Source organism: Penicillium psychrosexuale, assembly GCF_028828465.1.
Source record: "Penicillium psychrosexuale strain IBT 29551 chromosome Unknown utg000004l, whole genome shotgun sequence".
Classification (NCBI taxonomy): domain Eukaryota; kingdom Fungi; phylum Ascomycota; class Eurotiomycetes; order Eurotiales; family Aspergillaceae; genus Penicillium; species Penicillium psychrosexuale.
In genome coordinates this window covers 6208598-6225235 of record NW_026643189.1, presented here as the reverse complement: position 1 = coordinate 6225235, position 16638 = coordinate 6208598, and the positions used below count along the sequence as shown (strand labels likewise).

At 50.1% G+C, this 16638-nt stretch overlaps 5 protein-coding genes across 5 annotated transcripts; 2 read left to right on the top strand and 3 right to left on the bottom strand.

Moving 5' to 3' along the window:
* Nucleotides 1–148: 148 nt before the first annotated feature.
* On the bottom strand, nt 149–1420 carry N7518_008248 (putative RING finger domain protein; the record flags this gene model as incomplete). Its single annotated transcript, XM_057189175.1, has 3 exons — nt 149–477; nt 536–791; nt 881–1420. The coding sequence occupies 3 exons, from the start codon at nt 1418–1420 to the stop codon at nt 149–151; spliced, it is 1125 nt and encodes a 374-aa protein (XP_057040878.1).
* Nucleotides 1421–2060: 640 nt separating this feature from the next.
* N7518_008247 (Arf family guanine nucleotide exchange factor SYT1) lies at nt 2061–6318 on the bottom strand (the record flags this gene model as incomplete). The annotated part of the gene is made up of 3 exons (XM_057189174.1): nt 2061–4049; nt 4136–5880; nt 5949–6318. 3 exons carry the CDS (start codon nt 6316–6318, stop codon nt 2061–2063), a joined length of 4104 nt encoding a protein of 1367 aa, XP_057040877.1.
* An 802-nt stretch (nt 6319–7120) lies between these two features.
* N7518_008246 (M14 family metallopeptidase) lies at nt 7121–8750 on the top strand (the record flags this gene model as incomplete). Its single annotated transcript, XM_057189173.1, has 2 exons — nt 7121–7495; nt 7548–8750. The coding sequence occupies 2 exons, from the start codon at nt 7121–7123 to the stop codon at nt 8748–8750; spliced, it is 1578 nt and encodes a 525-aa protein (XP_057040876.1).
* A 631-nt stretch (nt 8751–9381) lies between these two features.
* On the bottom strand, nt 9382–11317 carry N7518_008245 (dicarboxylic amino acid permease agtA; the record flags this gene model as incomplete). The annotated part of the gene is made up of 5 exons (XM_057189172.1): nt 9382–10711; nt 10769–10929; nt 10982–10988; nt 11052–11109; nt 11158–11317. 5 exons carry the CDS (start codon nt 11315–11317, stop codon nt 9382–9384), a joined length of 1716 nt encoding a protein of 571 aa, XP_057040875.1.
* A 3151-nt stretch (nt 11318–14468) lies between these two features.
* N7518_008244 (uncharacterized protein) lies at nt 14469–15650 on the top strand (the record flags this gene model as incomplete). Its single annotated transcript, XM_057189171.1, has 1 exon — nt 14469–15650. One exon carries the CDS (start codon nt 14469–14471, stop codon nt 15648–15650), a length of 1182 nt encoding a protein of 393 aa, XP_057040874.1.
* Nucleotides 15651–16638: the final 988 nt, after the last annotated feature.

The window sequence follows — 16638 nt, the reverse complement described above, 5'->3', positions numbered from 1 at the left end:
CACTGTATTCTAGATACATTGTATTTGCATAATTCGGGCGTTAATAACCGCTCCGGGCGGCAATATCAGGATCTTTCTTTATCGTACACATAATGGAAACCTGTGATGTTTCATGTTTCTTTCTCGCTTCTTTTTATTACGAAGTTGTTCAGCACTGGAACGCAACCCCGGTCTTCTTCCCCATGCTCCCACCTTTGCTAGCAAACCCAGTCCCCTCGGAGGAGATCTCCACCAGACCAGGCTGAATAGCATCCCTATCCTTTTTCTTAGACTTCTTGTTATTCCCATTCCCCTGATCTGATTGTGACTTCGCCGTAAGATCTGTCTCACAGACGAAACATAAAACCTGACCATGGAGAGCAGCAGTCTTCTCCTGCTCCTCTTTCGATGCATGTGGATCAGGGATGTGGTTTTCGTGGGGGGTCATGAATTTCGTTACACACGGAGAGCAAATGACATGCCCGCAGGGCTTTGTGACTGTCATGAGACATAATTAGCAAAACCCAATGGCTGTACCAACTTCTACTCCACATACGCATCGCTTTGAGCCCATTACTTAAATTCTTCGTGCAACTCGGACACACCCTGGACACAGTCCCGTCGGAAGCCTTCTCCTCTGTGAAATTAACCTCAACAAGCGACTTGAGCGAGTAGCTATGTCGGCTCTCATCTGTCGAGCCAGGACAGACAGGCGTCAACTTGACGGTCTTGTTGGCGGCGATTTCATTCGCATCAGTGTTGGGCGTTAAAGACGGGACCCAGAAAGACGGCAGAGCAGATTTGCTAGCCGACTAGAGCAAATTTGTTAGTTCAAAACAAATCTCCAATCGAAGACCGAGGCTTTAAGCTTCAAGCTTCAGCCCAAAGAAAGACCACAAACCTTCTCCATCTTCAACTCCATCCTCAACCTCTCCTTCTCCTCCCCTGCAACACGAGCCATCTCCTCCTCCCCAAGCTCAAAAACCCTCTTCCTCTTCCCATCAACCTCAACCTCCCTAGCCTTGAACTTTTCTAAAGCCTCGGACTCCTCCGCCTTGCGCTTCTTCCCACCTTTATTCTCCAACCCCATGGAAACAAGCTCGAAATCCCTGAGATCTCTCTCCTTCATCTCCGCCAGCGAGCGCTCCTCATCCTCCGCGATGCGTTTCCTTGCCTCGTCGCGCTCTTTTTCAAGCCGCTTGATCTCCTGCCGTTGAGAGAGGAGGTCGTTGATCGCACACTCGCGGCAGAAGAGGTCGCCGTTACTGGCGCATGCGACTACAGGCGCCCGCGCGGGTTGCAGACATAGACGGCAGGAGCCGAAGCTTAGGAAGCTGTCGCGGCCGATTGCGCTGCGTTTTGTGCCCCAGGTTGAGCGTAGAAGACCGCGTTCGTAGGAGGTAAAGTGTGGGAGGGAGGTGTTTCGCTTTGAGTGCGCCATTTTGAGTGTGGATGGCGTGGACGTTGATCTGGGGTGAGGGTGGCTTTTTGTAGCTTCTTGGATGGCGTAATACGCTTTTAGTCGGGGTTCGGCGGCGGTGGGGCTTGGGATTGGTGTGTTGGTTCACCGCTCAGCTTACCGCTCTCATCAGCCCTATGCAACATCGTCGGACTTCACTACATTGTGTATCTAAGCTTGCACAGACACTGTTGAAAGCAAAATATCAAATCAATCATTGTCAATCGTAATTCGCTTTTGTCTATCGGTGATTCCACAGCCTCACTCGAAAGAAGCATGATTGAAATGAAATAGCCAAGCCATGAGATATCAAAGCACGCCCATGAATGCAGCCTGTCATACAGATCTGATTCAACGATCTGACAGTAAATGAAAAATTCCCAGAAGCCTAAACGTAGACGCGGACGCAGAAATATGCTCAAAAACCAGACCGAACCGAAAACCTGCCACGAAACCGAGATTCACCATATGTTAATGCAAGGACAGCAAGGAAAGTCAATTAGGAAAAGGCAAAGTGAGATGCATGAGTTTGAAAAGGGGTATAATAATCGTCAAGCAGAAGATCAAGATGAGAATGGTCAGGATATACAGAAGAAAGGAGAAAAAGATAGGAGGCGTAGAGTCAGGCTCCTACGGCCTGCTCGCGTATGTTTTCGCTGGACGGGCTATCAACGATTCGCTCATTGATAGATGTAGAGGAGGGGGAGGGGGAGGGGGAGCCGTCATGTCTTGGCGCGGAAAGATGGCCGTATATTGTGGATGAAGGAGAGCAATGAGTATGTTCGGTGTCTAGGGGATCTGGGGTCGGGAACGAGGTGATCACCGGGGAAGCCGGGCTCCCAAAGTCCTCTTCCGGTTGCTCTTCCGGTTGCTCTTCGTGCGCATCCTTGAACTCCGCCAGATCGTCGCTGGTACGCACACTTAGGCCAGTTGCGTTGCTCGTCCTGCGCGCCGAATGACGTTCGGGGCTGCGGTCGGTCATAATCGACTCGCCGTCCAATATAGCAGGATCCGACGCCCGTGGCTCTTCATGAGGGGTGGGCTTGCGGAGCTTGAGGCGCTCCTCCGGGGGCATGTTCTGCCATTCAGACCCGAATGTGACGACGGATGCCTTCTTGCCATGCACGGTGAAACTGGGGGCTTTGCGAGGAAGGACTTCTCCATCGCCGGATAGTTGATCGTCCTCCTCCTGTCCAATGCTAGACACCGAACCCCGTTTCTTCTTCGAATGAGAATGGTTTCTATGAGCATGCGAATCACGGAGGGTGCGATGAAGGCTGCGACGGACACGACTCGGTCGATCGCTCTTGTCGTGTGGATGTGTCTCGCCCTCGGTGTCTTTACCGGGAAGTGCGTCAGGGGCAATCTCTTCATTCTTATGTGCCGACGGGGACGCCGGCAGCTCCAGAAGACCAGCTTCTCTTAGAACACGCTCCTCGCCGTCATCAAAGCCCACAGGGGATGTCAGTTTCGATGTACGAGAAGCCAGACTAGCTCCATCCCACCGGCTGGCACGGCTGAGGAGCGAGGCTTCACGCTCGAGTTTAATGGTCGATGGATCGGGGGAGTATGACTTGGCACGTTCGGGTACAGCCACAGCAGAGCGCCGACGCCCGACACGGGCAATGTCAGCTGAAGTGGCAGATCCTGGGATACTGGGACGACGCAGTTCGTCATTCGAAGGTTTAGCCAGCAGTCCAGCCTCCGAGGGCTGCTCGGTTTGTGCCACATGAGGCTCGGGGACATCGGCGCTAGAGACGGTATGCACAATACTACCGGCTCTTTCCACGCTAGGCTCGGATGTCACGGACGGCCCGGAAGGAGAGGCCAGGCGTGCTCCGTCCGACTGGGATTGCGTCGGTTCAGAGACCGACCCGACCCTACTTTCCTCTGTCTCTTCATCCTCTCCTAAGTCTCGCAGAAGAACCTGGCGGTAACATTTGCTACGCCAGATATCCTGTCTCACCCATTTGATCTTGGCAGACAGGCGGCCTGCAGCCATGATGACGCCCTCACGGGCCCGAGCGTGAAGAGGAGTGAGCACTTGCAAGTGTCGGGCATTTTGTAAAAGATCATCCAGTTGCTTTTGTGACACGGCGAGCTTTTCGTTTCTTTCCCGGATTTTTTGGCTCATTAATTGGCGCCGCGCAGCAACAAATTCGGCAACAATGTCAGTATCGATGCTAGGAGAAGGGGGCTCTATGTCCGTCGACTGTTGAGACTTTTGTGAAGATATCGAGCGTAATCGCTGACTCTTGCGGTATCGCTGTCCCTCATAATTCGTGGCGATCATGCCCGTGGTGCGCACACCAGTGGTCCTGAAGGCTGCCGCGTAGTTGAGGTGTGCAAGCCAGTCATTCATCTCAGGCTCAGAGCTGGCAAGGAATATCTCCTCCAACGCGTTGTGTCGAACAAAGATAAAGGCATGCTTATGCTTTTTATAACTTGAGTCTAGGAGGGCAACTGTGTCACCAGTAGACACAATGTTGTCCGGCTTGAATTCAGCAAGGGGCGGGTTGAAGACAAGAGTCCCTTGACGGCCATTCTTAACATATGCCTCCTGCTGTGCCATGAGTGAGCGCACCCAGTTCACATTGCGGAAGAAGTAGAGCTGAGAGAATGTGAGAATGACCCCCATTCCTGCCAGGGCGACCTGGCCTTTTTCTTCTTTGGGTGTTTCCGCCAAAGCAAGCCGACCTTGGCGACTTTGATATCTACCAGACCGGGATTTGAGTCGCGTGGGCTATCTAAGCTAGCCGGCATGAACGCGTCAGGACGAGAGCGCAGAGAAATAATCTGCAAGATTCCAGACTTGGTGAAGGCCTGGTGAAGAGCATCTATGTCGGGTGGGCCAGCGGTTCCAAAATGATTGTATGTATCATCCAGATCCATGACATCCTTCAAGCTGGGCCGCAGAGATCCTAATTTACCTTCCAGGATAAGCGAATAGGGGTCGACAGGTTCCCGTGCAATGCGGGCCAAATTTTCGGAGCTAGTGGTTTTGAACAGAGTGCGACGTGGTTTCGCCAAGTGTCGATCAGGGAGATTGGCGTCTTCGACGCGAATGAACGGAGTGTATGAGATGTTCTCATAGAAACACTCAAGAATATCGTCTGATATTCCTTCACTGCGGCTTATCTTGACATAATCCGCCTTCTGCATCTTCCGTTTGTTGTTCTTATTGAAGACATCGGTGTGAAGAATCAAAAGCGAGAATGCAATAAAGTATGCGTTATCCGGGGATGTGAAGATGCCAGGATTACATTCGTGATAGCGATCAGCAAAGGCTTGCACGAAACGATCAATCTGCTGTGTTTCTTTCGGAAGCTCGACTTCCATCAAAAGTTTGCGGATTGCCATGTCGAGTGGGTCACCGAAGTATGAGAAGGTTCTCATATGTTTTCGGAGACACACCTTGTAGAATTCCTCGTCTGATTGAGCGAGGACACCCGCAATCATGCCCCGAGGCAAAGTTTCTTCTAAACGTGTCAGATATGAAGCGGGTGTGTCGTTTTCTTCCTGTTTTGGGATTGCTAGCTCTTGCTTTACGGGGGTGGAGGCGCCACCTATCGTGGGCGAACCATGATGAGGAGAGGGTGGTGATGAGTTTTGCCTCAATCGCTGCGTGATATTAAAGATGTCACCGAAACTCTTGCGGCCACTGGTCGAAGTGGACGTGCGCGCCGAAGATGCCAAATATGGAGGTATGGACAAGTCGTCTTGGTTCTCGGCCAGCGATCCCATGGTAGACGAACGTCCTCGGTTCTTAAAAGAGGGGTTAGACCGAACTGAGCGAGCGGAATTCGTCGAATCATTTCGAAATAGCGGTGGTACATTTGAGGAGGCAACGAATCCCACGGTGGAACGAGCTGGCGAAGGTAGTGGTGAAACTTGGTCCTGACCATCTGAAGGCTCGGATTTTGGGGTATCTGCTGGGGGGAGCTTTGGTCGACTATCCACACCTCCAGCCGGCTGCGAGACTTTGGGGGGTAAAGGAAAGAGAGGAGTCCGGGATCGTGTCAAGCGTGGCATACGGAATCGCTTTGCGGTAGTGACGGGTTGAACATCACGAGGGGAAATGCTTGGGGTGACTGTCTGGTCACCGTAGCTCTGGTCTGATCGAGACGATTCGGAAAACCGGGGATCGATCACCGACGAGCGCTGGGAGTCGTTGGGCTGTGTGGTCCCGCCCCGTGAGTTGGTTGACAAGCGCCCTGGCTCTTCGGTAATGCTCTGGGACATGGCAAGCGTCGAGTCGGTAACCTGGGAGTCGGTTGATCCTTGACCTCTTCTACGAGGCTTCGCAGGTTGTTCCATTGATTTCCGAGACATTTCCTCCATGGACTGTTTTCTTGACGACGGTCGAAAGCTGAGCTTGGGTCTCTGTTTCACCGGTTGGTCGAGCTCGTGACTGGTCGGGGCGGTAGTGATAATTTTAGGAGCTTTATTCGGTAGACATAGTTAATCAATTTATCCTGATGAGCATTGAGTTGTGCATGTTTTCACTCACGAGGTAAGGAAGGGACCGGGGGAGTTTCCTCGCCCGCTTTGACGTAAGACTTGGATAGCTGGGGGTCAGAAGCATGGCGTAGTCTCATGAAGCTGAATCGCTTGTGGCGTAAGTTGGGACGGTCCCCCGAGGATGGTCCTGCAAAGTCCGACTGAGATACCTCATGGGTTGACCCGTTCTCGTCCGGTACCTGCAGTCCTGGATCTACTTCTTCTGACAAGCCGGGCGAGCGAGGAATTGACTCGGATAGTCTAGGTTCGGCGGGGGGGTAGGGACGAGGAAGGTGTTCACTGCGACGGGATAGGCCTTGAGGATCCATGGTGCTCTGCCTCTTGCCATCGGCCACGAGACGCAGTCCTTTCCAATGCATGGTGAAGGGCAGAGCGTGAGGACAAACCCAAGCTAATAATCCATGGAATGTAATATGTTAGATGGGGAATTGAAATAGAAACGGAGGACATTGCCCAGGTGGATCCAGACGCGGTGGAGGTCCCTCGCAAAAAGGGGAATGCCGGAAAGGGAAACGTTCTAGATTTCTTGTTTCTGCCCGCCACGCGTATTTTCCTTTTCCTTTTCCTTCTTTTTTGGATCTTCGCACAAAAATAGATAGAATCAGAAATAAGAAGAAGAGAGAAAAAAAAATAGAGGGGCAAGGCAGACGAGTTAGAATCTAGGCCTGAGCGTCGGGTAATTGACCGGGTTTAAGTATAGAGATGGACGGCGTAGAAGATAGAAGGTTGCCGTTGACGTTTATTCAGGGTTGTTAGCTTCTATTTAAATCGTACAGATCAGATAGATTAAAGGATCTTTAATTAGTAGTCGAATCATTCTATTCCTATGGGGTATAGTTGGAGTACATTAGGTACTATACCAAGTCCTGCTATCACTAAAAGTGCCACTGACGTAGAACACAAATATCGCGAGGCCTTTCTTCTTTTTCTCCGGATGTCTATGGACCAGAGAATTTCTTGCTTTGCATTCTATTCCAACTGCATTTGATGCATTGAACTTGATCCTCGTGGACTATATCTGCCATCGTTATCTCCCCCAACGCTTTTTCCCCGCCCTCTTCTCTTTTCTCCGCATCCAGGCTCTCACAGATATCCCTGTGAACCTCAGGTCTGACTTGGGTCCACCAACTCCCCTTCCTTCACTGGTTCTTGCGACTCGGCATGCGTCTTTTCTCTCCCATATTGGTCGCGTCGACCTTGCTTCCTCTTATCTCCGCCGTCCCCGCTGGTTCAAGCATCACCCCACCGCCACCCCTGCTGCCTTCCCACCTCACTCAATCCAACCCACGCCCATGGGCTCGACTCCGTGACTGGGTAATTGGCTCAATATGGGATATTGATCACAAACGGTGCCCTTCAAAATACTCGTCACCACCGTCAGATATTCACGATCGGTATGGCAGTGATGTCGTCCTCCGCTTTCATCTGCGCCAGCCAGACGAGGCAGAAGCATTGGCTGCCGCCTCGCAGGTGCTGTTTTTGGATATTTGGGCAATAACCTCCAAGTTCGTAGATATTAGACTTGCAGATGATATGGTGAGCTTTTCTTCTGACCGATTTATGATTGTCTCGCTAATTATTTTGTTAGATCCCTTCCTTGTTGGACATACTACCTTTAACACTCCGCACCTCCTACACTCCCCTCATCGACAACCTCGCCGACGAGATATACGCCTCTTACCCCTCCCGTCACCGTACCGACTCAGACTTCAGTTCAGGAATTGCATCGGGTGAACTGAAGACGATATCGAACGGCGACCTATTCTTCCAAGAATACCAGCCGCTCTCCGTCATTACGCAGTGGATGCGCTTGATGGCATCGATGTTCTCCTCGCACGTACGTATGACTAGCGTGGGACTCAGCTACGAGGGTCGCGATATTCCAGCATTGCGACTCGGCGCTTCTCCCGACACAGAAGCTACATCGGGCCCTCGCAAAACAATCGTTATCGTCGGCGGTTCTCACGCCAGGGAATGGATCAGTACCTCCACGGTAACATATGTCGCATACAGCCTCATCACTCATTACGGCTATTCACCCGCGGTAACACGGCTGCTACACGAGTACGACTGGATATTAATCCCAACCCTCAATCCCGACGGATACGTGTATTCATGGGAGTCAGACCGTCTATGGCGTAAGAACCGCCAGCCAACGGGGCTTCCACTGTGCCCTGGCGTTGATCTAGACCGCGCCTGGGACTATGAGTGGGACGGCGAGTCGACTCGCTCGAACCCATGTTCAGAGAACTACGCCGGAGCGGAGCCTTTCGAAGCACTTGAATCGCACCGCTTGGCGCAGTGGGCTCAAAACGAGACGGCGCATGGCCGTGCTGAGATCGTAGGCTTCGTCGACTTACACTCCTACTCCCAGCAGATTCTATACCCTTACTCGTACTCCTGCTCATCCGTGCCCCCCACCCTCGAGACTCTCGAGGAGCTAGCGTTGGGTCTAGCCAAGGCAATCCGCCAGACCTCCCATGAATCATATGACGTTACTTCAGCGTGCGAGGGGATTCTCAGTCAAGGTACGGCTGCTGGGATTACCTCGGGTGGCAGCGCATTGGATTGGTTCTACCATAAGCTGCACGCCACGTTTTCATACCAGATCAAACTCCGCGACCGTGGTAGTTACGGATTCCTTTTGCCTTCGGAGCACATTGTTCCAACGGGCAAGGAGATATTCCATGCTATGTTGACATTCGGCAAGTTTCTCCGGGGCGACGAAGCGTCGGATATCAGCTTTGAGGACTTGATGGTGGATCAAATACCTATAGGCGACAGCCTGTAAGGTTTTCTTCTTTTGATGATTGCATGTTGACTTTACGAGCGGATCTTCCCCTTCAACCTCTCTACTTCTGGTGTTCCAGAGTCTTTGTATAGTATGTTGGCCATTTGAGCCTAAGAATGTAAAGAACTCAAAACATTCCTCAATGTACCGGTAGGCTTGGATGTGACATGATTCTAAGAAAACAACCACTGTATCCGAACTTCAATACTAAGCAAGGTTTCAAGGATTTATGTATCCCATCAATAAGCAGGAATCTTACGGGAGCTTTCAAATGAAAAAGAATATATAGTTTTTCGTTGCTATCCTCACAGAATATGCGCCCAGAGTTACGACTAAAGTGGACTAGTTCCATGCAAGTCCCCGTTGACGTACATGTGAGGCTCGCGGTCATAGGTCACTTTTTTTACTAGAGGCTGCTAGCCCTCTATATTAATTTGTACATACATATCAATCTACTATTGATAGCTACGTTTCTTGAACCAAGGGTAAAAGGATAATAGACCGAAAATCATTTCTCATAATCAAAATATATGAAGGTAAAGCAAGATATTAAAGGTCTGTCGATGTGGAAAACGACGGCACAAACCATGCTCAATTCCCACAGCAACAAGATATTTGGGTAGGATGCGCATCAGAAAAGCCAGGAGACGAATTTTTGATAGAACCAGCTTGCGTCGTTGTTCTTCTCTGCCTCGGCCTCCTTCGCGGCGAGATACAACGCCTCTTCGCGATCAATCTCGTCCTTGCCAGTAAAGAGATCGGCTGTCATGGGGTTAACACCTTTGGAGCCGGTCGCGAACTTATATCCGAAGATCATAATTAGGTATAGAGGGATACCGAGGTAGGCAGTAATAAAGTTCTTGTAATCGAAGTCTCCATATGTTTTGGGGTTGTGGATGAAGACGTCGAAGTTCTTAGTGAAAGCGATGAGGATGCAGAATCCCAGAGCAAAGTATGAGCCTGCGATGCCAAAGGGCGCCTTGTAGGCCAAACTTTCCTCAGGGATGCCCTGGGCTTTGCGTGCACGCACGAAGTAGATGTGGGTGACCAGGATGGAGATCCATGTGAGGAGACCGAAGATGGTGACAAGGTTCACGAAGTACTTGAACACAGTCTTGGAGTCGCTGCTAACATTCATATAGCCCAGCAAGGCAATCACAGATGAGATAGCCAGTGCAGGTACGGGAACGCCACGGCGGTCGGTGCGGGCGAAGATCTTGGGAGCCTTGCCTTCGCGGGCCAGGCCATAGATCGTACGGGTGGCGATGTACAGATCCGAGTTGGCTGCTGAGAAGACAAAGAGCAGGATACAAGCGTTCAGGATGTGGGGCAGGATTGGGATGGCGGCCAGCTCGATGGCGACCACAAAAGGTGAAGCTGCAGCTGAGCCCTTTGCCTTGTTATCGTCTGAAAGGGCGAAGAGGAGGCTCGGGGAGTTGTACGGAACTAGTGTGCCAACGAGAAGCACACTCGTTACGTAGAACACCAGGATTCGGTAGAAGGTCAATTTGATCGCGCGAGGGATCGTCTTGCGGGGGTTTTGTGCCTCTCCCACCGTCACTCCGACTAGCTCAGTGCCGAGGTAGGCAAATGTAGCGGACACCATCGTGGACCAGAAAGCCAAGAATCGACCAGGTGCCCCATCCATCTTATAGGTGTTGAAAGCACCCGGGCTCTTCCAGTAGCGGAAACCCTTACGGTCATGGTCCGGTCCACCACCAAGCATGAGGATAAAGGATAGGAGGATGATGCCGAGGATAACAACGACTTTGAATGAGGACAGCCAGAACTCAAATTCACCGAAGAATTTCACACCGAAATAATTGATGGCGACGACAATTACCAGGAAGATGGTGATCCATACTCCAGCGTTCACCTGCTCTGTGGGTATCCAGTATGATATAACCAATGCACCGGCAGTCATTTGATTTGGTGATAGAATGATATATTTGAACCAGTATCTGGATTCGGGATTCGTGTTAGCGAGATCAATTTTTAAGGGAATGAGTAGTACATACGTCCAACCGAGGGTGAAGCCAAGCGCAGGGTCAACAAATCGGACAGCGTAACCAGTGAAACCAGAGGGCAATGGCAGCCAAGCCGCCATCTCTCCAAGAGCACACATGACCAGGAAAACGATGAAACCAACCCAAGCATAAGAAATGAGAATTGCCCCGGGCTATTCAAGTCAGCAAGAAAGTTCGGGGGTCAATTTCGATTTGAACACTCACGCCAGCCCTGTACGACATCTGGTTAGCCTTGGATCTCAGAACAAAATGGGCAGGGAAAACAATCACTTACTTTGCAAGAGCTTCTCCGGTTCCGATGATCAAGCCCGTACCAATAGCACCACCGATGGCTGTTCACTGTCAACGAATGCTTGTGTCCGACTCAGAACTACACCCACCAATCATAGTAATATGTCTCGCCTTAAGCGCACGATGCAGCTCAACATGGTTGGGGTCGTTCAGGCCACTATGACCACCTTGCTCAATCTTGACATCCTCACTGATCTCCCTTGTGAGGGTATTGTCCGGATATTCATCGACTTTGGTAGACTTCTCCATTGTGGATTCGACGCGCAGAGGTTTGCGCTGACGAGGAAAAATGCCCGGGTAAGAGGTAAGAGTAATCCCAGATGTAAGACCAGGAAGACAAGAGGGGGGGGAGAGGAATTAAATGGAAAGCCAAGAGTGGAAAGTACACAGCCCTGGAGATAAGCAAGAGTAAAAAGCAAGTTACTGCTTAGTTAGTGACAGGAAACACAAATAATAAGATACGCGACCCTAGAAGACCTCGGGATTAAGATAGCCAAGGGTTTTTGTGGCTTTACAGGTTAAGATATTAATTTACCCAAACACCTCATATCACCTGCACAGTTCATTCCCATGATCTGACAGTTTGGCCATTTTCGGGTTCCGGGGAGTACTGGCACAATACGGCTGTGCTGTTGATCTAGTATATGTATAGATTACTTCCCCTGTATCGAATATGTCTTCCGTCAATAAACTCCGTATACTATACCAGATATTATTCCAAAAGGGACACCCGGGCAAAGCGGAGACATTGGCGCCAAGACCCGGATACTATAGGCTCTGCGGGGGCGCGCTTTTCGTCGGCATTCGTCGGAAATTTTTAGGTTGCCCCATTCCCCCCGTTCCCCCAGGTTTTGATATGAAGCTTTTTGTTTACACTTAGTATTCGATATAAATGTGAGAATAACACATGTTCAACTGTATTTACAGAGCTGATGTCGATCCAAAAGCAAAGAGAGTAAGCTACCTCGAGGCCAGACCCGGCCATATTTTTGACTCAACCACCCGATTGAGAGCCTCATTTTACGACAAGGGCCCTTATCAAGCGCAAACCTGAACGGACTGTCCAGCCATCCATTGCCAAGGCGGAATTCCATCTTGGTCTGTGAAAGCTAAACTCAACCTGGGTGAGATGCACGTTTTTGAGCCTGGGCATCTGCGCCAAGGCCATTCGCGTATGGTTCAGCCAACCCTTATCTCTCTTGGCCGGTGCCCCGTGGCCCGGTCGTAAATTTATGGCGGGATTTTTTGGTGGAGGTAGATGCGGAATATTTCTAGAAAGATTCTGGATTGCGGCGGGGGCCTGGTGGAATAATTTACCCGGTGGCTTTGGCGTCGAGGCTGCGCAACACAAAGCAAATATGAGGGGGTGGGGTGCCACAGCATGGAGTTTTCTAATCCTATCTACAAAGAATATCTCGTACAACATACATAATCCATAGTTCCGCTGGATATGTCCATCTTCTTGGCTTCTTCGATTCTTTATTCGGAGTATGTGTCAACAAATTGTGATACTGCTTATCTCGTGCTTGTTCCTGCTGTAACAGTGGAGATGCCCAGCCTAGATAGCAAATGTTTCAATCCCGTCACCTTTTTATACTTTCTCGTGTACCAGTAAATGCTCTGAGACAAGGTCTAACAGAGGAGAGAGACACCAAGGCTAGTATCGAAGTTGGAACGGTGTCAGGAAGAAAGCCTGGGACAGCTCCCCTTGCTGGATTTCTGGCATTGCAATGTGAACAAATCGAACAATATAAGAAATTGGCGAGTCATCGTTAATGAATATCTGAAGTCCACATAGGACATTCTCGTTTTCTGGTGTGGATTTGGCTGTGACGAGCATTCTCTTGATCTCACGAGACCTTGAAGATACATGGCTGGTCTTTCGGCTCAGTGAGCAACCCAAAGGACCAAGGTTTTGGGACAAAGGGTCATAGAGATGGTGTCCCAAGTCTGCAATGTGAGGTCCCAGAGACGCAGTATCTGAAGTGAAAAGCCATGACGTGGAAGTAGACCGTAGAGGGATGTGGTTGATAGCCTAGATGAAGAAAGAATACAAAGGTATTCAGATTCCAGAATTGAACGAATAGTGAGACTGTAAAAAACGATGAGCGATGTGATACATTAGCTAGTCATATAAAATGGGAAACTGAATATAATCGAGTCGGGGCTTACCCAGCTATCCAGATAATGCGAAAGATTTCAGTAAACAGAAAATCGCGCTTGCTAATATTCCATCCAGGGTAATCAAGCAAATTAAGCTCAATTCAGGTAATAGCGATTGATCTAGAGCATGCATAGCTGACGTGGAAGACGATGGCCCATAACCAGCCAACGCATCCACAACCCAATCATGCAATAGTCGAGGTCACACCGACCCAGGAAAGGAGGCTCTTTGTGGCAATCGGGCAGGATTCAGCCTCATGAAAATGCCCGAAGACAGGAAGCTACCGGTTAGATCGGTTATTCATTCGTCCAGAATCAAGAATCACAGATGCAAGTTGCAACCCACAGCGCTTCAATGCATTACTAGTGACGTGGCTTTGGAAAGGCGGAATTTTGTTTCCTCGTAAAGAACCACATTTGAGGGGGTGTGTAGCCACTATGCAGGTCTAGCCTAGTTGGGTTGAGGGAAGAATACCACGCACATGTGAAATTCAGCCGCTTTATTCCCTAGTAGGAGTGACTGGGGCTAGGGTTTAGGGGTCAAATAGTATGTTTGTGTGGTTGGACTTGACGGAATGGATTGCTCGTATTTTTTCAACTACAACATAGGTGGCACCGCCGAACAATGGCGACCCCTGTGGTTAGACAGGGTACAGTTCATGCTATACAAAGTGTATGATGTGACCGAGGAGAACTGAGCCAGTCAATATCTCATCATATCCGCTGTTACTTTAAAACTACTGCAAGCCACCGTTTACCAAAGTTCCTGCAAACACGCCTGAAGCTAGCAGCTGGGGATATTCTCAGCCTGTCGATCAAAGGCAACGTTACCAACAGCCTGGATGTTGGGAATGTGATCAAGTCATTTCGGTGGGGGCCATTTGGTCTGCGAATCCAATTCCTTGAAAGTGTGCTGTGGTGTGCATAAGTCCGTTGGGGCAGCGATCGTTCATTGGGTGGTGAACGCCTCAGCGGTTACAGATATTTATATTTTTTTATCGTGCTGATCGGAGGATTATGATTCGTTGAATGAAAGTGGAATTTACTATCATTAGAAATACTGAATAGTAGTTAATTTGACGGTTTTCCATGTTAAGACTTGAAGAGATGCGGGGGGAATTGATTCTTTCTCCTGAGCTGGTCCCTATATCAGGGTCTGGTGGCAGCCGAGCATCTGGATTCTTCAACTTCAGATCTTCAACCAAAGAAAGTTCTCAAATTCCTAGTCAATCACATCATGGGTGCCATGCGTCTCCCCCGCCCAACGGGCATCTATGTCCCCAGTTCACCAAGAACCCTCACCAGCGACATGATCTCTCCACCACTCTCTCCAGAATTCAGCTTCGATTCCGAGACTGTCACACCCTCTCTAATCCCAGCTCTGGAATACATCTCTGCCAAACTACAACAAAGAATGATGCACGTCACCCTCCTCATCGGCCGCGGAAAGCCCTACCCGACCGGTCAAGCCTCTGACTTAATGATCATCCCAATCCATTCAATCGAGCCACAAGCATGGCGAGTACTCGAACGTGCCATTGCCAAAGGCTCGAGGAAGTTCTCACTCGGCCCTAGCTGGACCGACGCCCTCAGCCGCAGCCAGTATGAGCGCCAGGCTAACGATCACCTCGTCAAGCAATCCATTCTGCAGAACGAAGTCATCTTCAGTCAGGAGGGTCTAACTCTCCTGAACATGGACCGCATATATACCTTCAAGCGCCGTATGTGCATTCTCTCTACTCGTCCGTTCTCCTGCAACGGCGGACAGTCAATGTCATCCTGCGTTCGGCTACTCCACCGCATCGTCGCAGATTTCGCCGGTCGCCCCTTCAGCAAGGCTTTCTTCTACCGCGTCTATGAGCAGCTCGATGTCCCAGACGAGCAGCTCACTGCCGTCGCAGTTGCTTATAAAAACGTCCACAACCAAGATGCGATCATTCTTCCCGTCCAGGCAAAAGCTCCTGCTCCTGCTCCTGCTCCTGCTGCTGCTCTTGTTCCTGTTCCTGTTCCTGCTTCTGTTCCTGCTCCAGTTCAGGCCAAAGTCGAGGCCACTATTTCAGCAAAAGTTACAGCGAAGGTCCAGCCCAAAGTGCAGGCAGAATTTCAAGCAAAAGCTCAGCTAAAAGCTGCTGAGCGAGTCATCTTGAAACCCAAGGCCGACTCTATCCCTATCCGGGTGAGAGCCGAACGTCCCCGTGAAGTCAAAAGATCGCCCATCCAGACTGTGCGCGGTCGGAGACAGCCCCCATCGTCGAGGATGCGAGGGCACAATAAGCGTGGACCTAAGACGCCTCTTTCTGCGTCGGATGTTACTCCCATCACGCGGAATGAGTGGAATATTCTTGTCAGCCAGGATATTCGTGTGCAGCCTAAGGTTACACAGTGGACTCCGTCGCCGAATGTGTTGGCCGCTGCTTGAACTTGATTTCCAGTTCTGTTGGTGCACAGAACAATTTGCTGTTAGATCCATGATAAACCGCCAGACCGTTGGGTCTCGCTCACGGCTCACATGCCATCCTCCAGGCTTATTGGGGCTTGCTTGAGCTAGACTATAGATACATATACGAGAACCAAATCTAGCCCATGGTGCTGGGTCATCTCTGTGTCTTCCCCATACCTGATTCCACCGATACTGGACCTTTATAGGCCATTTTGGTGGAGGACAGATTGGCCAGTCTTAACATACCGGGCGCAAAACCGAGTCCAGGACTAGTGCCGAGGACTACTCGGCACCCTATGATGATATGATAATGATTTCGAACGCTTTTAATGCCGGATTGGAGTCTTGAATGGAATGTTGGGAATCAATTCACAGTGTATATAGTTCTCTTTTTGGAAGACATACAAAACTTTTAATGAAATCGGGCAATATCCCAAATACATATTCAAGTAGGATTATAGCTATCCAAGAACCCCAAAAATAATCAAATCATACACCTTATTAAATGCTGCAATGATTCGGGCTCCTCCGGACTAGTTTGTCGAGCAGCCAGCATGGCCCCGCTTAAGCTGGGCGACCGGCGAACTGAGACAGCTACCCACCCAATCACAGGCACGGGAAAAGATTTACAGTGGATGTCAAACACCAAAATCAAAGTATTGAAGCTATTAGCACATGGGAATGCAAGCTGTGAATAATCCAAGACATTTCCTATCAGCATCGGAACTCGCCGCTATTGTACTGTAGCACACAACACTGTCGGCGTTTTGGATGTTGACATTCATACTGAAAATCCTGAGCACTCCGGGATTCGCGCAGATCTTGCGGAATCCTACATGTACACATACACGAAGGGGAGGTTGTCTGAAAGATGTCGGCTTGGCGGAATCGGGCTTGGCGGGGTTATCTAAAGTTTAAGCGCGGGCATATAGCCCTGGAGGAACCCCTCTTCCGTGTTTTCAACGTC